The sequence below is a fragment of the Neoarius graeffei genome, chromosome 17 (assembly GCF_027579695.1).
Source record: "Neoarius graeffei isolate fNeoGra1 chromosome 17, fNeoGra1.pri, whole genome shotgun sequence".
NCBI classification, from domain to species: Eukaryota; Metazoa; Chordata; class Actinopteri; order Siluriformes; family Ariidae; genus Neoarius; species Neoarius graeffei.
The window spans coordinates 34,774,731-34,796,084 of NC_083585.1; the positions used below are offsets into that span (position 1 = coordinate 34,774,731).

At 41.3% G+C, this 21,354-nt stretch overlaps 1 protein-coding gene across 3 annotated transcripts in view; it reads left to right on the forward strand.

Moving 5' to 3' along the window:
• Nucleotides 1-21,354, forward strand: part of wdr62 (WD repeat domain 62) — a 58,684-nt gene that overhangs the window by 32,759 nt on the left and 4,571 nt on the right. The window contains exons 22-30 of one of the 3 annotated variants that reach the window (XM_060944094.1): nucleotides 3,118-3,417; nucleotides 3,540-3,673; nucleotides 6,370-6,476; nucleotides 8,672-8,794; nucleotides 9,668-9,776; nucleotides 10,212-10,302; nucleotides 10,767-10,809; nucleotides 12,231-12,905; nucleotides 15,154-15,239. In XM_060944094.1, coding sequence (XP_060800077.1) covers nucleotides 3,118-3,417; nucleotides 3,540-3,673; nucleotides 6,370-6,476; nucleotides 8,672-8,794; nucleotides 9,668-9,776; nucleotides 10,212-10,302; nucleotides 10,767-10,809; nucleotides 12,231-12,905; nucleotides 15,154-15,239 — 1,668 coding nt within the window. Of the gene's footprint in view, nucleotides 1-3,117; nucleotides 3,418-3,539; nucleotides 3,674-6,369; nucleotides 6,477-8,671; nucleotides 8,795-9,667; nucleotides 9,777-10,211; nucleotides 10,303-10,742; nucleotides 10,810-12,230; nucleotides 12,906-15,153; nucleotides 15,240-21,354 lie in introns of all 3 variants that reach the window. The other 2 variants (XM_060944093.1, XM_060944092.1) reach the window with 2 other exon arrangements.

Sequence of the window (21,354 nt, forward strand, 5' to 3'; positions counted from 1 at the left end):
ATTAACTCCAGGTTAATTAATTTGTTAATTAACTCTCGGCTACTCTAAGGGGCAATATCTAACTTCTGATGTAATCTAAAACCTGATTAGTCGAAATTAATTAATGGGAATACAAACTCTCCCAGATCTCTCCCGTCCCAAGTCTCCTTACTCACCTGTGACTGTTGTCAACTGATACAAAGAATGGGCTGGGATGAATGCCTTTTGTAAATGCAGAATTTATAGCTTTAAAACATAACGTTTCCCTTTTTATAGCTTTAAAACATTTCAACTTTTATTCTGTAGAGAGTCTTTATATCAAACTTTTACTCTGTTAAAGGAAATGCATTGAATTATTGAACAGACACCCCCCCCCCCCCCCCCCCCCCCCCCCCCCCCAGAAATGAGTCGGAACGTGGCTTCTAGAATCGTGCCATAAACCTGGGCTAATCTTAAAATGACAAGCTGATGGCTTGCTATCATTAGCACTAACTGTTTTTTCAAAACCTTGCTGACACAATTGAATTTTATGTAAATGTTCACCACTTTTTATTTTTTTTATTTTTTCTCGACCAATACAGGCTTTAGAAATAATTAGTTACCAATTTCTTTAATTACGGACTCTGGCAAAATCAGCTTTGACCCGCTGGCAGTCGGCTCGGAAGCTGCCATTGTTGTCTGCTTTCTTGGCTTACACAGAAGAATCTTGGTGATTACCTTAGATTCAGTGGTCCTCCTGTGCTACCATGGATGTAGTGGCATGACTTTATAATCTGCTTTTCCTTGAAGAACATTTCATTAGTTTTATATTGATGCCTAGTTTGCCTTGGTGTAATTTTACGGATTCTGGTCAAATTTTTTAAACAAACACACGACGCATTTCCAAAGTATTTTGGCAATTTTATTAAAGATAACCCAGGAACATTGGGTTAGTACATAAACCTTGTCAGACACTGATGAATGTGGTAATATTACAATTCAAGTAGCAGTCATTACAAGGCCACACAAACTTTTGCGATTGTGTTTGTTTACAAGTACCAGTTGAGTGACCATGCATTGTTTTAGTTGAGCATATAGTGAGTATGAGGGGACAATTAGCCATCTTTTAGGTTGATCAATTAAATAACTATTTAAATAACTTTCAGTAAAAATATCCATTTATAGGGATTTTCTTAAATTGTTGGTAGGTATAATTTTTCTTCTGATCAACCAGACATTTGGAAAGTGGTGCTAATATGAAGTTAACCAATTTCAGCTAATTGCACTAGTGGTAAAACAATTCTGCTGCTATTTTCATTGTACTGCCAGTACCTAGTATTAGCCAATAATATTGGTTATTGGAAACCACGACTTTTTAAATTTATTAATTTTTTTAAAAATTGTCATCAGTGCCTAAAATCCCTCATCAGTTGGGCCCTACCAGTTATTGGCACCTTGTACAAGGATCCTCTACAGTGGTGCTTGAAAGTTTGTGAACCCTTTAGAATTTTCTATATTTCTGCGTATATACGACCTAAAACATCATCAGATTTTCACACAAGTCCCAAAAGTAGATGATGAGAACCCAGTTAAACAAATGAGGCAAAAATATTATACTTGGTCATTTATTTATTGAGGAAAATGATCCAATATTACATATCTGTGAGTGGCAAAAGTGTGTGAAACTCTAGGATTAGCAGTTAATTTGAAGGTGAAATTAGAGTCAGGTGTTTTCAATCAATGGGATGACAATCAGGTGCGAGTGGGCACCCTGTTTTATTTAAAGAACAGGGATCTATCAAAGTCTGATCTTCACAACATATGTTTGTGGAAGTGTATCAAGGCACGAACAAAGGAGATTTCTGAGAACCTCAGAAAAAGCATTGCTGATGCTCATCAGGCTGGAAAAGGTTACAAAACCCCACCTCTAAAGAGTTTGGACTCCACCAATCCACAGTCAGACAGATTGTGTACAAATGGAGGAAATTCAAGACCATTGTTACCCTCCCCAGGAGTGGTCGACCAACAAAGATCACTCCAAGAGCAAGGCGTGTAATAGTTGGTGAGGTCACAAAGTACCCCAGGGTAACTTCTAAGCAACTGAAGGCCTCTCTCACATTGGCTAATGTTCATGAGTCCACCATCAGGAGAACACTGAACAACAATGGTGTGCATGGCAGGGTTGCAAGGAGAAAGCCACCACTCTCCAAAAAGAACATTGCTGCTCATCTGCAGTTTGCTAAAGATCACATGGACAAGCCAGAAGGCGATTGGGAAAATGTTTTGTGGATGGATGAGACCAAAGTAGAACTTTTCGCTTTCAATGAGAAGCATTATGTTTGGAGAAAGAAAAACACTGCATTCCAGCATAAGAACCTTATCCCGTCTGTGAAACATGGTGGTGGTAGTATCATGGTTTGGGCCCATTTTGCTGCATCTGGGCCAGGCCAGGACGGCTTGCCATCATTGATGGAACAATGAATTCTGAATTATACCAGCAAATTCTAAAGGAAAATGTCAGGACATCTGTCCATGAACTGAATCTCACGAGAAGGTGGGTCATGCAGCAAGACAATGACCCTGAGCACACAAGTTGTTCTACCAAAGAATGGTTAAAAAATGAAGTTAATGTTTTGGAATGGCCAAGTCAAAGTCCTGGCCTTAATCCAATGGAAATGTTGTGGAAGGACCTGAAGCGAGCAGTTCATGTGAAGAAACCCACCAACATCCCAGAGTTGAAGCTGTTCTGTACGGAGGAATGGGCTAAAATTCCTCCAAGCCGGTGTGCAGGACTGATCAACAGTTACTGGAAACGTTTAGTTGCAGTTATTGCTGCACAAGGGGGTCACACCAGATACTGAAAGCAAAGGTTCACATACTTTTGCCACTCACAGATTTGTAATATTGGATCATTTTCCTTAATAAATAAATGACCAAGTATAATATTTTTGTCTCATTTGTTTAACTGGGTTCTCTTTATCTACTTTTAGGACTTGTGTGAAAATCTGATGATGTTTTCGGTCATATTTATGTAGAAATATGGAAAATTCTAAAGGGTTCACAAACTTTCACGCACCACTGTAACCAATAGTGAGAAAGAAAAAGTTAAATAAAATTAGCATATTTTTTTCAATCTTTCAATTTTCATAATGTGTGTAGGGTGCTGGAGTTGGCAGCAGTAGCAGTGTGGATCCACAGAGAGTCCCCCAGTACCAGCCACAGGGGCGCTGGGCTGCACATGCTGATCCATTTGCTATTCGTTCAGTACTGGAGACCAGGAGCCTTCAGCTCCCCCTCTCTGACACTCCAAGTCGAGCGGAGGAGGCTGATGAGGAATGTGTAGAAGAGAAAGAGGGACATGAAGTGGACTTTCACCCTCAGAGTCTAGATAGTCTTTTAGATGAAGAAGAGGAGGGTGGTGATACATATGAAGAGGAGGACATCGAGAGGGTTTGTAGTGTATGTTATTGTTCATAATTTGTTATATAGAGCTTTATAACTGTTTATACAGACCATATGCTTTCTGCAGTGGATATGTATTTATGTACATAAAAACGTGTGCGTGCGTGTGTACACCCTAGGTGTCTGTACAGTTTAGTTCTGTGCTTCAAGACACAGACTTGCAGTATTTTAGCCCAAGGCTCAACTCTTCAGAGGGGAATGACTATGCTCTGTACCCAGCCAACAGCACTGCTCTGTCCACCGTAGGAGAGGCGTAAGTACCTTAAAACGCCTTACAGACAAAACAGTTGTTTGATTTGTTACTTCCTTATACCACCAAACTTTACCACAGCCAATTCACACTGGTTGCGTTTTTGATGTGTAATGGATAAGCTTTGATTTTAAGAAGTGTTTCAGTTCTAATGCAAAACCTAAGCACTTGTTTGTTTTACATGCTCTACTTTTTTCACTTGCTCACATAGTGTAAACTCCATAGAGATGCTCTCACTTCCCATGCTCACACTGTTGGCTAACTTTATTAACTGTCGTCGTTTATTTTCATGTCCCGACTGTAATGACATTCGTTGATAATTGTCTGTTATTGTAACACTTCAAGGGGTTGGGAGACTGAAGAGATGGAGACAGGCGGATTGCTTTGACTCGCGCTTTATTCATTTTACTTGTGCTTTTTAGCTGCTTTATTGCTTCGCAGTCTCACTCTGAGACACACGGGCACACACCTACAGCTCTGTGGTGTATCTTGACTCACTCTTCTCAGCTTTCTCCCCTCTTTTTAATCCCTCAGTCATCACTGCAATAGAAAACTCACATGGACACATGCACCACTGTTAATCAGCCCCAGGTTTCAACTGCCATTCACAAACCCATGCTCAACCATGCATCTGTGTCCATATACCCCCACCGCTCATCTCAGGCCAGGGGGCCGCCTGTAATTTCAAGCTTGATGTGGGTAATAAAACAAACACTTTATCTCCCGGTGCAAACTTACATAGGTGTGCAGCCCTATTATACAGCTGGGAGTGACATTCTTCTGCCTGTAGCAAATTCTCCTGGCTTATGTGTGGAGTTTTGCTCACAGGTCAAGAATGTACTGAACTTCATTTGTACTCTTGGAGGCTCCTCTTCCCAATTTTCCCTGATAACGTCCAGGACGCCATGAGGTCTGTGACCATACAATAATTTGAATGGGGAGAACCCTGTGGAGGCTTGTGGGACCTCTCATGCTTGCAGATAAAAGGGTCTCGAGCCATTTATCCCAATTCTGTATCTCTCCCAGCAAAATCTTACAAATCATGGTTTTTAAGTGTCTGGTTAAACTGTATGACCAACCTGTCGCTCTGTGGGTGATGATGCACTGGTACAATTTAATATAACCCCCAATAATTTGTGACAAATGTGGTGCCTTGGTCAGTTAGGATTTCTTTTGGAATCCTGACTTGGGAGATAATCTTAGTGTCTCTGCAAAATTGTGTGTGGAAGTGTTGCACAGCCACATGGCTTCCAGGTATCGTGTTGCATAATCCACAATGACTAAAATAAAGTGGTGTCTTTGTGCAGTCCGATCTAATGGCTCAACCAGATCCATACCAATTCTTTTGAAGGGGATCTCGATTAATTGTAGAGGGCACTTTTGGGGTGGCCAGCAGGTTCACCAGCTGACGTTCATGGCATGTCGCACACCACCTGTGAACATTGCCACAAATTCCCATCCAATAGATAGAAGCAGGCCATGAGACGGTTCAGTGTTTTATCCTAACCCAAGTATCCAGCCGTGGGATTATGATGAGCTGCATGGAACAGGAGTTCCCTCTGGCTCTTCAGGACCAACAATTGGGTTGTTGAAGCCATGGCCTCATGGTTAGAGAAGCAGCTTTGGGACCAAAAGGTTGCTGGTTCGATTCCCTGGACCAGCAGGAATGGATGAAGTGTCCTTGAGCAAGGCACCTAACCCCTAACTGCTCCCCAGGCTGCTCTGGGTACGTTGTACGTTGCTCTGGATAAGAGTGTCTGCTAAATGCATGTAATATAATGTCTCTTCCTGCGTCTGAGCATCCAGTGTCACTCCATACCGCCTGTCCTTGAGTCTCACTGCGTGACTGTTCCGCTGGGAAACCCCGGAGGCCCTCCCCACCCTCCATGTCCCCCTGATGCGGAGTTGACATGAATGGCCCTGGGCCCTCCTCCCCAGATAACGCAGTGCACATTTCAAACCGTGCCTGACTACCACTGGACCCATTCGCAAATGGGTGCTTCACAAGCATTTTACACCCTGGCCAGTTTGTTCCCACAATCAGTGGATGGGTGAGCCGGGGATGAACCACTACACTATGATTTTCTCCCCAGAATTGGATCCTGATGAACACCAGTGGACATCCCCGTCCACACACTGCACCTTCACCACATGTGCTGCCCCCAGTGTTTCACCTTGAAGAGACAGAATAGGAGGGGGGAGGGAAGCCACAGGTTCAGGAAACTGACTTTGGGGGTCTCTGTGAGCTGGGCCATCCCAGACAGGAGCAGCAGTCGCTGAGTCGCTCTCTGCTCTGCTGACCACCCCATGCCTCACTCGGACAGCTCCAGCAAGGCCTCTGGATTGTCTTAAGTCAGTGTCTCACACACACACTCTCTCACACACACACACGCACACAGAGTTAATCAATCCCAGATGTAAATGCTTTGCCTCCTGCAGCCGTGCTCTCCATTAACAAACCGGCACTCGACCACGCCTCTGACTCCGCATTCATGCTTTAACATGTGCTACATTGTAATTTCATCTGTCCCAACTTGGATTCTCCCCATCCCCTCTGTTTTCTTGACACTGTACATGCGCTTTAGTTTTCTAATGCTCGCTGTAGTACTGATAGCATGTGTGTATGCAGTGTGGAATGGATGGATGGTTTCACATTTGTGTTACTGCTTCTGATGAGCATTCCTGTATGATTCTTGTAGGGAGTTTGATGTGAAGGCACTTTGTGAAACTGTTGACATTGATCCAGAAGAGGAGGAGCTGAGTCCTGACAGTGCCTGCTCAGCTGAGAGTGGCCAGGCTCATGACCGTGAGTTGCTAATATATACGTAACCCTGCATTACAAAACCAGTCACATGGGTCAGATTTTCAAAATTGAGTTATTGTATTTTCATGAAAGGCCATTAAAAAAAGCTTTACAATGATGCCTAGATCAAGAAATTTGATTGATTTTATACCACTGAGATATGGGCATTTGAAGTCAGATTTTACTTTTTACAAAAAATCAGAAATGGACAAATCTGCTTGTAAAGTTTACGACAAACACTCTCACAACTCCATATTTAAAAATAAATAAATAGTGTGTGTGTGTATATATGTACCATTTTAGGAATGTTAACATATTTACAAAATGTAGATTTAAAAAAGAAAGAGAGGATTTTTGTCCCCCTCCATGTATTTTTGCCCCTCGCAGTCTACAGTTCAAAAGTTCTAAAAATTCTTAAGTTCCTTGAAAGTGTCTATAGTTCATTAATAACACCCCCCCCCCCCCCCCCCCCCCCCCCCGGCCATACCCATGACCACGCCCGCTTCTGCATACACGCATGTCCTCGCCCACATCCATTGCCTTCACTCTGTCCTTTATCTACCTGCGCTTGTAGCTCTTCATCCTCTGACCCATCTGGAGGCACATTGTCCTTGTAGGGCTCAGGAACAAAGGCTCCTATGTTTGCAGAGATATTGTTGCCTAGCTAGCAGAAGTCCAGGTGAGGGAACTGTAGACATCCCACCCCTTGACAGGTGCCATTGTAACATCATAAATATAATTCACTTTACCTGTCAGTGTTTTTAATTTTATGGCTGATCAGTGCATATAAGGAGTTTAAAAAAAGAAAAAAGTGGGTAAACTATGAATTCTGTGATCAAAGTAAGGCAGATCATTGCAGACTGGTAAAAAGTGGTGTGCAGAATATTTATTTGTTCGTTTGTAGAATATACATTTTCTTGGAGAAACTGTGGTGTGGACTAGCTGCTTCATGAAGATTATTGCCCAATGTGCTTGGGTCCCTGAGAAATACAGCTCTTGTATAACAATACAGATTGCTATAGGCTACCATTAGGTGGTTTCTAGGCAATGTTAATTTTGTCAATGAGAACTTTAAGTATTCACTGATTGTTTTATTTCATAACTAAATTGTAATGCCAACATGAATTAACAAAAATTTGACCACGAAAATTATGGCGCAATTTGTTCATTGTGCCCTGATGAGTAAAGAGGAAATGAAATAGCTGGCTCTGTTTGGGCAGACAACCTAGCTTACTTGTTTACAAAAGGGATCCTTTCCATGTTGTCAGGCACTTTTGTCATAATCTGCGAAATATTTGGACGTTATTTTGGAAATCTTCTCCTTTTGTAAACATCAGAAAATGGCCCCCATGCAAAAATCAAGTACAGGCACGAAATGGGGTGCTGCGTTAGAGACCGGAAGAAGAGAGAGGTTACGGTTTCTTTAATTATTGAGGTAAACGGACACAGGAGTATTTCTGTCGGGATTTTTTTCCCCCCATGTTGTTAGAGACTTACAACAACATTATGAACCTGTCAGTGGTGAAGAAAAGTGGTTTACTTTGACACGGATGATTACCCTGTAGAATTACATTGTACAGCTGTTTTATGGTTGCTGGTTAGTGTTCTACTGGACTGATGTCAGTTGTTTTTGTCCTTAGTAAATATTTGGGCCCAAAGAGATGGGGGAGAAGGGCCACTGCCTAGGTTTAAAAAAAAAAATCCTGGAGTTTTCCTTTAAAATAAAGTATTTAAAAATCCCTTAAAATATGTCATATTACTACCTAGCTGTTCCTCCTCTCTCTGTGTTCTCTGATTCCTGCATCATTACCTGCCTCGCCACTGTCTGCAATACAGAGTTTAAAATGGATCTAATATGAACCAAAACATCACAGAATTCACCAGTTAGACTGACTAACACAAAAGACCACAATACTGTACTATGTCAGTGTGGTGGGTTTCCCCCTCCCCCCTTCCTTCCTTCACTCACTTTGTGGCTGAGATCTTTTGCTGGTATTGGTTAGAGGAGGCACGCTGTTCTCACGTTTCAGAAATCACTGTACATCCATTTGTCAGTGACACACAAATTCACACGTGTTATTCATAATGATGTGACGCATTAATAATAATCAAAAATAACTTTTTGATCCACTGATAAATATATTGTACTATATTCTGTTCCTAAATGTATACATTTATGTGAATGTTGTGCATTTTAGAGGACACTGACTCGCTCAGTCAGGCAAGCTCCATGGGTAGTTCTGGGGTGGAGGAAGAGGAGGATGAAGAGCCTGCAAATCTACTGCGCCAACATTATGACACTCTAGCAGTGGAAACTAATGGTGCTTCTACCTTCTCACTACTGCTTTACTGGTTACGAGTATTGTTTTAAATCACCTTTGACTTATACCCTGTCCACACTAGGGATTTTGTACCGATACGATACTACTTTCGTACCGCAACACCTGTCCACACTAGCAACTATACCGGTACTGTAGCGGTATAACTGCATCGGTACGAAACCCACAAATGTATGGGTTTCGTACCGGTACAGTATTGGTACTGTAGCGCTTCGCTGTAGTGTGGACAGATGAAGCGGTTCTGTATCGATACAAATATAATGCGCAAAGTCACACACCTCAATCGATGTCTTCGCTGAATAAAATAATGAAGAACGGAGATTGGTTTTCTTTGTTTCTTTCTCAACTGCCTCGCTCGTTTTATACGATTCGACTGAATAAATGACCACCAGAAATACAGACTGTACATTGACAACAAAAAGCACACACACGTTGTTTCATCCGCCATATTCTCGGAAGGAAGTTACTCGGTAACCACGGAAACGTTTCGCGCACGCGCATTTCAACTACCGTGAAAGAAAACCGCAAACATTTCTCGCTAGTGTGGACAGATGCACTAAACTGTACCAGTATACTTTGTATCGATACAGTTATACCACTATCGTACCGGTATATATGTGAACACAGCATTAATAAAACCATTGTAATGTCACCACTTTTTAGTATTGGCTCTAATAGCTGTATTTTATGCATTAGAATAGTGTTTTGTTACTTTCCCCATGAAGCGCAGGAGGGGAACTGCAATGAACTAATGAACTAGATCTGATCTTTAAAATAGAGGTCGCTAATATAGTATGATCCTGAAACTGGAGCAATTATTTTTTTTGTAACTCCCTTATTCTAACTATTTTATAGAAAAGTTTAACACGGACCTGCGCAATCTGCAGCCTTCCAACGAGAACTTCCTCAACCCTCGTCTAAGCCTTTCTACCCGTTTCCTCTCGCGCTTCCAGAATCGCATACGGTGAGTGACTGGTGTGTGAAATCAGAACCTGAGTAGGCAGATTTATAAGAGAAACTGTGCAAAATTTTTCTGGCTGAATATTGTCATAACTGTAATGATGGAGAAAGTAAAATTAAATTTTAAAATAGTTGTCTCCAGTTTAATTCTAATTATATACATTTTGATTTGGTGAATATTATGTAAATAGCAGTAGAAATGATGAAAGTGCTGCTGTTAGTACATGCAAAAAAAAAGTGTGATGCAATGGTTATTTGCTCAAACTTATTAAACAGTATGAATTAATATTTAGGTAGATTGAGAGCAACCAGCTAGTTGTGCAAGTTTATTTTGTAGCTTTGGAAAGCTTATGGTAGATGTCTGACGATTCGTTTGATTTTTAATGTAAGGTAGAGTAATCTAGCGTGGAGTTAATATTTTGTCTTAATATTCCTGCAGTGGTACAGTGGCAGGAAGCAGTGTTTTGTGCAGACCTGGAGTTCGCCTGCCTCGTATTCCAGATGAATCCAGCAGCATGGAAAGGACAGAGGTATTGTAACACTGTGCAATTGGAACCAATGAGCTATTTATCAGACATGGTAAGATTAAATGGTCATAAGATCTGTTATTTGAGATTTAGACAGCATTTTTCTAAGTGGGACTGGTAATGTTGCTTTGGTCAATAAATAATATTTTGTCCTAGGTTTATTATAAGGAAGATGTTCCAAAGCATCCGTTATCTTTAGTTTTTGCTTTCCTTCAGGTTTGAAACCTTGCCCATAAGTATAACAGCAGCATTCAGTACCATCAATAACAAATGACATGTGATATGTTTCTGCACAACCCCTAGAGTCCTTTAATGGTGCAGTCACAACTAACCTTTTGGAATGGACATTTCGCACTGTGATTTTTACCTGTTGCCTTTTCTCTCTCTCTCTCTCTCTCTCTCTCTCTCTCCCCTCCTCCTCCTCCTCCTCCTCCTCCTCCAAGGGCAATTCACCACTAATTTCTAAGACCTGTAGTTCAAATGATATAAGAAGTGATCAGAAGAAAAGTGGTAAGGTCCATGTCCTTTAATTTACATTCTAGCAGTAAATTTACCTTATAGACTTGGGCCCTGTCCACACGGCAACGGATTCAGGTGAATCTGATAAAATTGTTTATCGTTTCGGCCTGGCGTCCACACGGCACCGGCGTTTTGGGTGCCCCAAAATGAAATCTTTTGAGAACGGGTTCCAGAGTGAAAAAATCTGGCAACGGCGCCATTGCGAAGTTGTCTGGATGAGTAGAACGGATTTGTTTACGATGACGTCACAACCACATGACTGTCAGTGCTTCACGCCAGGTAGAAGTGTAACGAACTCGATGCGAGTTGTCAACAAATCCTATAACTTGGTTCATGAAACGCACTTACAAAATATTTTCACTGTGAATATTTATTGTGTAATGGTGCAAAGTGAGAGAGAGAGAGAGAATAGCCCTTAGGGCAGAGTCTTTAGTCCAAACACTGCGGAAGCAGTACCAAACCACACACCGCCCGTGTGCTTTCCAAAAACAAAAACAATCCCGCCAGCAAACATAGGAAAAAAAAAAAAGGAGCGATCTCACCTCTTCAGATGTTGGTTTAAGTCCGACAATACATTCCTCAAAACGGGCATAGAAGAGCAGAGTAATCCATCAACGTGTAGCATTCAATTTATTCCGGACCATTAAAGAATTCTGGAGGATATCAGAATGTTGGCGTACTGGCTTCCATCTACCCCCGTTCATTCCTCTTTCCGCCTCTTTCGTTTTACGCTACTGATTAATAATCAAAACTTTGTGTGGCTAATGCTACAGAAGAAGGGGTTTATGTGCATGCATCTACTTCTTCTATTGTTCTGGTGTCTCTGATGGGACCGTCTTACAGCGCACGTAGTGGTGTGGCATGTGTATTGCATCGTTTTCAGCAAGTGTTGCGTTGCCATATGGACCTGAAATTTTACTGATCCGTTACCCATGTGGACACGATATTTAAAAAAAATCTCGTTGTCGTGTGGATGTAGCCTTAATGTCTCACATCAGTAAATATCAAACTGTACTGGCACTTTTGTTAAGCTCTGCTAAACGTTTGTCTAGCCAATTCTCAGCTTTTTATCTGAAGATTTAAACTGATCTCTGGACAAACAGAGGCAATGCATAGAGAGATAGAAACCTGTTTCTATATTTTACATAATTCCTTGTGTGGCATTAGGTATATTTCTTATGGACGATGCTTGAGTATTGACAAATCAATTGTATTATGATCTGTCTGGTGTATGTCTCTCCCAGCTGCTTTACTTACGGTTTTCTTTTCTTTATCTATAATTTTGACATTCCTGACCATGGTCACATTGGTCCATAGGTGTGTTCAGTTTTTTTTTTTTTTTTAAACAGTACTTCAATTTGTGTTTTTTAATTTTTTTATTTATTTAATTTTTTTTTTTTTATAAATTACAGAGAAAGTATTAATCTTAGAAGAGTCCAACAACAGTGATCCAGGCATATTTGTCCCCAAACCTGACAGCACTAATTTTGATGCCTCAAAAGCCTCCTGTCAGAGTGGCACGGACATTACCATTGCCAAGATGAAATCTACGGGTGAGAAAGTCGATGTGTGTCAAGAGCAGGGAAATGGTCACAGAAGTGAAATTCTCTGGAAAGCCTCATTGCCTAATCAAGATCATAGTGTGACCCAAAACAGCAAGGAAAGCCTCCTTCCTCAACAGCCTCTTGCCTCACAGACACATCCTCCAGTTCCAGCACTTCCTCCGGCATCTCCTGCTCTAGATAATCTCAGTGCCCACACGACTCTCCACTTGGACCTGTCTTCCCAATCACCACCTACTGCCCTGAATGCTCTGAAAAGCCAGGTGGAGCCTCTGAATCCTCTGTGTAGACAGGCTGTGGTGAATCCAACAGAGATGAAGTCGGTAGGAAATCAGATCAGTCACGTTGAGGAGAAACTGACACCCAGGATGTCCCACAGTCTCTCATCTGACCTTGTGAAAGCAGTAGTTGAAGACGACTCTCTTGAATCACCAGGAAAGAATGTGGAAAATGCACAGTCCATGGGTCATTGCAACATAGAGTCAGCAATATCCATGCTCACAGAAGATGGACCTGATCCCCTAGGTATTGTGTGCTTTAAATGACATGATTTTTTTTTTCTCCCCAAAATTCTTTGTAGTTCTGCTCATTTACCCTCACTAGACTTTGTGTAATGTTAGCAGTTAAGAAAAGACCTGAAGCTAATAGTATATAAACCACAAATGAAAACTATAGCTAAAATTACAGGCCCATGTGCTAAAGTTTACACACCTTTTTGGTTCTTTATGTTGGAACAGATTCATTTTGTTGCATCCACTCTTTGTAGTGTTTTTAAAAATCACTTTCTTAGTTTTGCGAGTAACACATACAGCATATAATAAAATCACTGGCATAAATACTAGAGTTATGCTCTTTAATATCATGTTTTGAGACACCTCCTTATTAAATATTAAGTCTATGTGTAGCAAAACAGCCAGGATCCACTAGTTTAAAGAGATGTGCAAAACAGGGGTTTATATTGTGCTGGTCATATGTTATAGAAGGTGTACCCAGTTCGTTTTCAAATGGTTGCTAAAACATTTTCTGAAACTTTCTTTTTTGCCTAAGGTTTTCTGGGTTTTGACAGAACCTATGCAATTCTTAGAGACAATATAAAATAGGACATGTTGGGATTTTCAGAGCTTTGCATATGTGGGTTTTTTTTTGGAATGGAATATTCCTGCTTAATGGTGATAATTAAATTGTCCTTTTTGATTTTTCCCATGTTTTTGAGAAACCTTCATAGAATCATACCAGAAACCAACTTGGACTTAAGCAGGGATGAAAGTCTTCTGGAAATCCGGATATTTGACAAAACTCTTGAAAATCTCCGGTTTTCCGAATGGAGAAATGTATTTTTCGGAATTTTCGCATTCCTAGACGCGGCGTAATACTTCGCATCGTCCTTGCATGGGCGCGGTCCTTAAATAGCCCAAACATAGTTCATTGATTAAAGACAGGTGTTCTTTGTTAACGGCGCGCATGCCGGAGCTCGTTAGGCGCGCCTTCCTGACAACGTTCTGCGCAAGCGCAACACGATCGCACTAGAAAGCATGTTCAAGCTGCCAGTGTAGCCGCAGTCTTTTTAGTTGCGAATTACAAGTATTTCCTCTTGTGTTAATAATTCGCCATGTCAAAACAAGCAAAACTTTCCTCCTTCTTTCGATGTGAAGAGAGGTAAGCAATTTATTATATATTTTTTTCCATCAAAGTTGCATTTTGTGGCTTCGAAGCTAAGTTTTAGTGCCGTTTCTCGAACACAACATCAAGAAAACATGGAAGAAACAGCAATAATGGAAGAGCCGGTTTCTAAGCTGCCTAAAACTAGCAATGGTAATTTATTTTTTGTTACATAATGCACTCAGGCTGCCAGTCAGTGTGTGACACACACACACACACACACACACACACACACACACACACACACACACACACCCTATGGCCCTGATTTACATGAGAAATTTGGTATTCATTGGTGTGTTTAAATTTACAGACAATACGAACTAATGTTAACAATTGGCTTCAACTCGCATAAATATGAATTGGAAATGTTTAGTTTAGCTTCTGCAAACGCACAACTCCTACTAAAATATTGATAAACGAGGCTCAATGTCCCCAACATTGAAACCTGAAAGCTTTAGAAACTCTAACAGACCTTTACTTTTTAACAGCACTGTTTTGGGATTTTGCTGAGTTTACCTTCAACTGTCTGATTTTTTTCAAAGTAATGAACTGTGTAGCAGGAAAATCACCGCGTTTTCTAAATGCACTCCTGAAAATTACTCATTAACTAGGGGAATTAAATTTGATATTTTTGACATGTTAATCATTAATGTACATGAAAGAAAAAGGCTTAAAAGTTATAACTTGTTTTAGTGAAAATAAGTACTAAAATGCACTAGAATGCAGGGTTTTGCGTGTTGTTATTAAAATATTTTCGGGGGACGTTGCCGCCCCATATCTTAGTTTGACTTTCAGAAGTTCAGGTTTTTTTTTCTTTACTCCACTTTCATCTCTACTTAATTTTTCCATCTAAGAAGACTCTTGCAAAAGAAAAGTAATTATTATCTTGACCTTCAATAATCCCTGTAGTAAGATGTCCAAATTAAAAGGGTGTGTAAACCTTCTGTTTTTGCATAAACAATTTACTAAATATTGTCATTAGGATGATTAACATAATTAAATCTTAATACATTCTTCAATTAGATTTCTTCTGCCAGTGTAATTAGACAAGGCAACTTTTTAGCAGATGTGCAAGTTGTTTTCATCCTTTTGCCTGTCTTTGTCTTTTCAGATGAGACTATAAATCTGCAGGCATGTAAGGAGATGGTGAATGTGCTCCAACACACCATGCAGAAGGCAGCCAGCTTTTATAGTAAAGTGAGTTAAACCTCTTTGCAGTACTAGACTTGTTGGGACAGTTTTCATTTTCCACATTACTGCTCGGGGCAGCACGGTGGTGTAGTGGTTAGCGCTGTCGCCTCACAGCAAGAAGGTCCTGGGTTCGAGCCCCGTGGCCGGCGAGGGCCTTTCTGTGCGGAGTTTGCATGTTCTCCCCATGTCCGCGTGGGTTTCCTCCGGGTGCTCCGGTTTCCCCCACAGTCCAAAGACATGCAGGTTAGGTTAACTGGTGACACTAAATTGAGCGTAGGTGTGAATGTGAGTGTGAATGGTTGTCTGTGTCTATGTGTCAGCCCTGTGATGACCTGGCGACTTGTCCAGGGTGTACCCCGCCTTTCGCCCGTAGTCAGCTGGGATAGGCTCCAGCTTGCCTGCGACCCTGTAGAAGGATAAAGCGGCTAGAGATAATGAGATGAGATGAGACATTACTGCTCACATCATCACACTAACAATTTTATTTGAATGGATCTTTTAATTTTTGTTTGCTCTGGCAGTCAGTGCTTGCTCTGACACAGCATCATGCCCGTTACAAATTAACAGCTTGCGTAATATCTTACTTTACTTTTTACTTGATTTAAAAAGTAATTTACAATACCATATAAAAGTTGGCTTTGAAAAGCATAACATTTTTGTAGTGGCAGTTTATTTTTGTTCCAGAAAAACACCTTTATAACACATTATAAAACAGATTCCAAGGACCGTAATGTAGTAATTATTCATCTGTTTATGATGACTTTTTGGCTTTATGGTATTAAATTTCTATGACGAGAAGTCACAAGGTTACTTCTCCATCTGCCTACTTCTTGTTTGTAATGTGGTTTGTTGATGAGATGATTCATGTGCTTAAGAGAAAATGTCAATTCTTATACTTCCACTACTGACTGGTGGAGGCATTCCCTGTGTCTGAAATCACTCACTACTCACTATATAGTGGACTATATAGTGAGTTCACCATTTCGTAGTGCTGTCTGAACGTATAGTGAGAATTATTACACCGTATATAGTGGATTCATAGTATTGCACGATGCATCGTGAAAAGTAGTGTACAACCGATGGCCACTAACCAAGCAATATATAACCATCATTCATTGCGGTCGCGCTGAAAGAAAAGCTGTTTCATAAGGACCGTTAAGTATTTTAGATTGAGTACAGCAGTAGTTTGTTTTTCCTTATGACAATGGGCATGAGACAAATTTATAAGTTGTGGTGCGAAAATGGCAATTATACTGTAGTGTGTTGGGGTGAATGGATGGAGAAAGAAACGCACATTATAAACAGACATTCAAGTAAGAGAATAAGCTAAAATAGAATAAGACAGCTAAAATGCAAAAATAAAAGTTACACTGCAGAGCGAGGAATTAATCAAAAGCCTCAAATTTGATTTAATAAAAGGCAGCGGCAAAGAAGAAAGTATTCAGCCTTGATTTAAAAGAACTGAAAGATGCAGCAGACACAAAGTACTTTTGTATTGATTAATGTGGAAAATACGCTCAGTATAATGTATATTTATCAGAAACATACATGCATATATTTATTATTTTGAAAACCCACCAGCCGACTGATCTGGCACGTTTTAATTGTGTGAAAGTAATGACGTAAATAATGGCGTGGCAGAGTAGTGTCCGAAAGTGTTTTTTCATCTTACCAAAGAGCTCACTATATAGTCCTCTATATAGAATTCCCTAGATGGTGAGTAGGGAGTAGTGATTTTGGACGCAGCTATTGTGTTTTACGGTTGTCTGTCCATCCTTGTTCTTGCTAGGCATGTAACAATTCATGATTACTTCTGATTCATGATCTTGGGTTCATGATTCAATTTTCCCATGATGCCTTTAAAAAACATTTATGTTCCTAGTTTTTATCAACTCAAATATTCCTTTTGTTAAATAATAAAACCCTTTTGTTTCATTTTCTTAATAACCAACAGCAATAGTTTACCCACATTTGTGAATTTGGCTTATTAACTAATATTCCTTTCATTAAAAATGAAAAAGTTAATAACAACTAGGCCTTTTCTTAAACTTTTAAGAGCATTTATCCAACCTCCAATTGCTCCTCTTCTTTTTTGCTTTTGGCAGTCTGTAAAAAGATGGTTTTGATTTCTTTTCAAATCAATTTGTACAGTCAGTCATATAAACAGCCCTTTCCGGGCGGCACGGTGGTGTAGTGGTTAGCACGGTCGCCTCACAGCAAGAAGGTTCTGAGTTCGAACCCAGCGGCCGGCAGGGGCCTTTCTGTGTGGAGTTTGCATGTTCTCCCCATGTCTGCGTGGGTTTCCTCCAGGTGCTCCAGTTTCCCCCACAGTCCAAAGACATGCGGTTAGGTTAATATGGGATGGCCTTGAGCTGGGGTGCCCTTGAGCGAGGTACCTAACTCCCGATTGCTCCCCGGGCGCTGTTAGCATGGGTGCCCACTGCTCTGGGTATGTGTGTGCTCATTGCTCGTGTGTGTTCACTGCTTCAGATGGGTTAAATGCAAAGAGGAAATTTCACAAGTATAAAGTTGAATAAAGTTGTGCTTTCTTTTCTTCTTTCTCATTTTAGATCTGCTTTTGTGTTTGTGAGAGTGATGTTTTTGCGGCATTAGAGCTGTGTTGCTTCTGCCTAGGGTGAAGTCACATGCATGCCCACTACTTTATTACACCTAAATGCAATTACAGCTAGGAAAAACTGAGAGAATATGCAGCCTGATGATAATTGGGATTCATTTATTTCATCAGTTCAAATCACCATAAATTTTAAGCACAATTTATTGCACAATATATCGTTACATGCCTAGTTCTCGCGTCTGTGTGTCCTTCTGAGATTCTCATTAGCATATCTCAAGAAAGAATGATTGAATGTTTGTAGGATTTATATGGAATTATCATTGTAACCAGCAGATGAACCGAGTAGATTTTAGAGTTGACCAAACTGGGTCAAGGTCACAGCAAGGTCAATTGTCTGATGGTTTTTCAATAGCCAGCCCTGTCAATAACTTTTGGAGTAAGGGGCATTTGGGCAAAAAAGTAGTAGGCAGAGGCGAAAGTCACCGCAGTGTGGGGGGAAAAAAGGCTGGGGGTCCTCCCCTGAATAATTCTTAAAATATAGATGTAAAATAGTGCATTGTGACTGACCAGAATGCAACATTTGCATCTCAAAGTAAATAGGTAATGGGAAATAAATGGGTACAATTGTGCTCATAAGTTTACATACCCTGGCAGAATTTGTGAAATATTGGCCAGTTTTTGGAAAATGACTGATCATGCAGAAAACTGTTCCTTTATTTAGGGATAGTGGTCAGGTGAAGCCATTCATCATCACATAACGATGTGTTTCCTTTAAGTAATAATGTTCACTGAAATCACCCAAACGGCCCTGATCAAACATTTACATACCCTTGAATGTTTGGCCTGATAATATACACACAAGTTGACAAACCCAGGTTTAACTGGTTATTATTAAGGATAAGTTTCCACACTGGTGACATGTTTGATTGTAATTAGTGCCTGTGTATAAATAGTTTTGTAGCTCTTGTGAGACCTCTGCACGTTTCACCTGGGGCTGCACTGACTTTGCTGGCTACTGAGCAATGGGGAACGCTAAAGATCTGTGAGAAAAGGTAGTTGAACTATATAAGTCAGGAAAAAGATATCCAAAGATTTGAAAATGCGGGTCAGTAGTGTTCAAAGTCTGATAAAGAAGTAGAGAATTAGTGGTTCTGTTGATACCAAGATAGACCAACAAATATTTCAGCCTCACCAGCCAGGAAAACTGGTCGGGATGCAAAGAAAAACCCTCAGGCTATTTCAGCTGAAATACAGGCTTCACTGCGAGAAAATGCTGTAACTATTTCAAGAGGCACTTGAACAAAAATGGGCTGCCCAGTCGGGTTGCCAGCAAAAAGCCATTACTGCGCCAGTGCCACAAAATGGCACACTTACAATATGCCAAACAGCACCTAACAAAGTCATTTGGAGTGATGAGACCAAAATTGACCTTTATGGTCACAACCATAAACGGTATGTTTGGAGAGGAGTCAACAAGGCCTATGACGAAAAGTACACCAGCATGGAGGTGGATCTCTGATATTTTGGGGTGTGTAAGCTACAAAGGCACAGGGAATTTATTCAAAATTAATGGCAAGATGAATGCAGCATATCAGAAAATATTGATGGACAGCTTGCACACATCAGCTCGAAAGCTGCGCATGGGACGCACTTGGACTTTCCAACATGACAGTGATCCAAAGCACAAGGCCAAGTCAACCTTTTCTGGCTACAGCAGAATAAAGTGAAGGTTCTGGAGTGGCCATCACAATCTGACCTCAGTATCATTGAGCCACTTTGGGGAGAGCTCAAACATGCAGTTCATGCAAAACAACCCAAAAATTTACGGGACCTAGAGACACTTTGCCAAGAAGAATGGGCAGCTCTACCATCTGAGAAAATAAAGGTGCTCCTACACAACCACCACAAAAGACTGCAAGCCGTCATTGATGCTAAAGGGGTTAAATGCACAGTATTAAGAACTAAGGGTATGTACACTTCTGAACAAGGATCACCTCATTTTCTTTGCTACATTTTGTTTAATGATTGCATTATTCTGTGATGCATTATGGTTTAATTTGGATCCCATTAAAATAAAAGTAATGTGTTTTACCTGATCGCTTGTGGGTTTTTTTTTTTTAAAGAATGGTATATTTTACAAATTCTGCCAGGTGTAAACTTGTAAGCACAACTGTAACATGTTCCTTCCACATTACCCCTCTGCTTGCTGCCCTTCATTGGCTGTCTGTTGCAGCTCACATCAAATTTAAGACGGTGTTGGCTTACCAGGCAGTCAAGGGGGTTAGGCCCAGCATACCCCCAGAGACTGATCCGACCCTACATACCAGTCAGATCCCTACACTCCGCTACTACTGGTCACCTGGCCCCTCCTCCTCTCCACTCCTGTCCAGCCCGCTCAAGACCGCTGTCTGTCCTGGTTCCCCGTTGGTGGAATGACCTTCCCATCGAGGCCAGAACTGCTGACTCCCTGACCACCTTCAAGCATAGACTGAAGATTGCACCTCTCCCCTGCTTCCCTGCCCACTGTGTAATCACGTAGCGGTTTTGACCAACCCAGGCTGTGTATTTAGGGTTAGCTGTTGGGGTTTTATTTTTTTCTCTATTTAATTGTACTTTATCATCTCAATTGTATGGTTGGCTTGTTTTCCTTGGCTGTTTGTTGATTGTTACTTCAACAGCAGTGTTTTACACAAAGTGTTTATTCTCTCGCTTGTTCAGTCGGCACTGAAACTTTTGCCGCTTTTCCACTACCAACGCGGCTGAGTTGGGCTGAGCCGTGCCGTGCTGAGTTGGGCTGAGTCGAGCTGAGCGGGGCTGTTGGAGTCGCATTTCGACTACAACCGCGCTGAACCGTGCTGGCTGGAAGTGGGTGGACACATTGGGTGGAGTTAGCGAAAGTGGGTGGACGTCACGTGATGTCGTTAGGCGGCGCAAACAGTGACATCAGTGATCTTTTAAGCGGTAGTCTCACGACCCGGATAGTAAACAATAAACATGGAGGACATGGAGTCGTTAGTGTTGCTGGTCTTGGTGCTGTGGCTTGTTGTCACCGACAACGCCAACAGATACTGGCAAGAGCGTATAGATGAGGCGAGGCGCATAAGGCTTCAGAAATTCTCGTAATTCGTAATTCTTCTTCCGGGTTTACGGTGTTTACAGATCCCAGTGTGTTCGCGGGGCGTGTGGGCATGTGAGGACACTCCTCACCAATCAGTGCACAGGGGAGTGTCTGCTCACGCCCCTAGCCCCACTCGGCTCGGTTTGGCTCGCTTCAGCCCCACTCCAAAATCGTGCGAGTTTTGGGAGCTGAGCAGGGCTGAAGCGAGCTGAGTCGTGCTGCTCTAAGGTAGTCGAAACGCGAGCCGTGTCGGGCTGAAGTGAGCTGAAAAAAGGTAGTGGAAAAGGGCCATTTGTCTCGAAGTTCAGCACTTCTTGTACCTGACTTTTGCACTTGTTATACGTCGCTCTGAATAAGCACACCTGTTATAAATGCCTGTAATGTAATATAAAATGTTCTTGATCTCGTGATTTAGGTGGGTAATATGT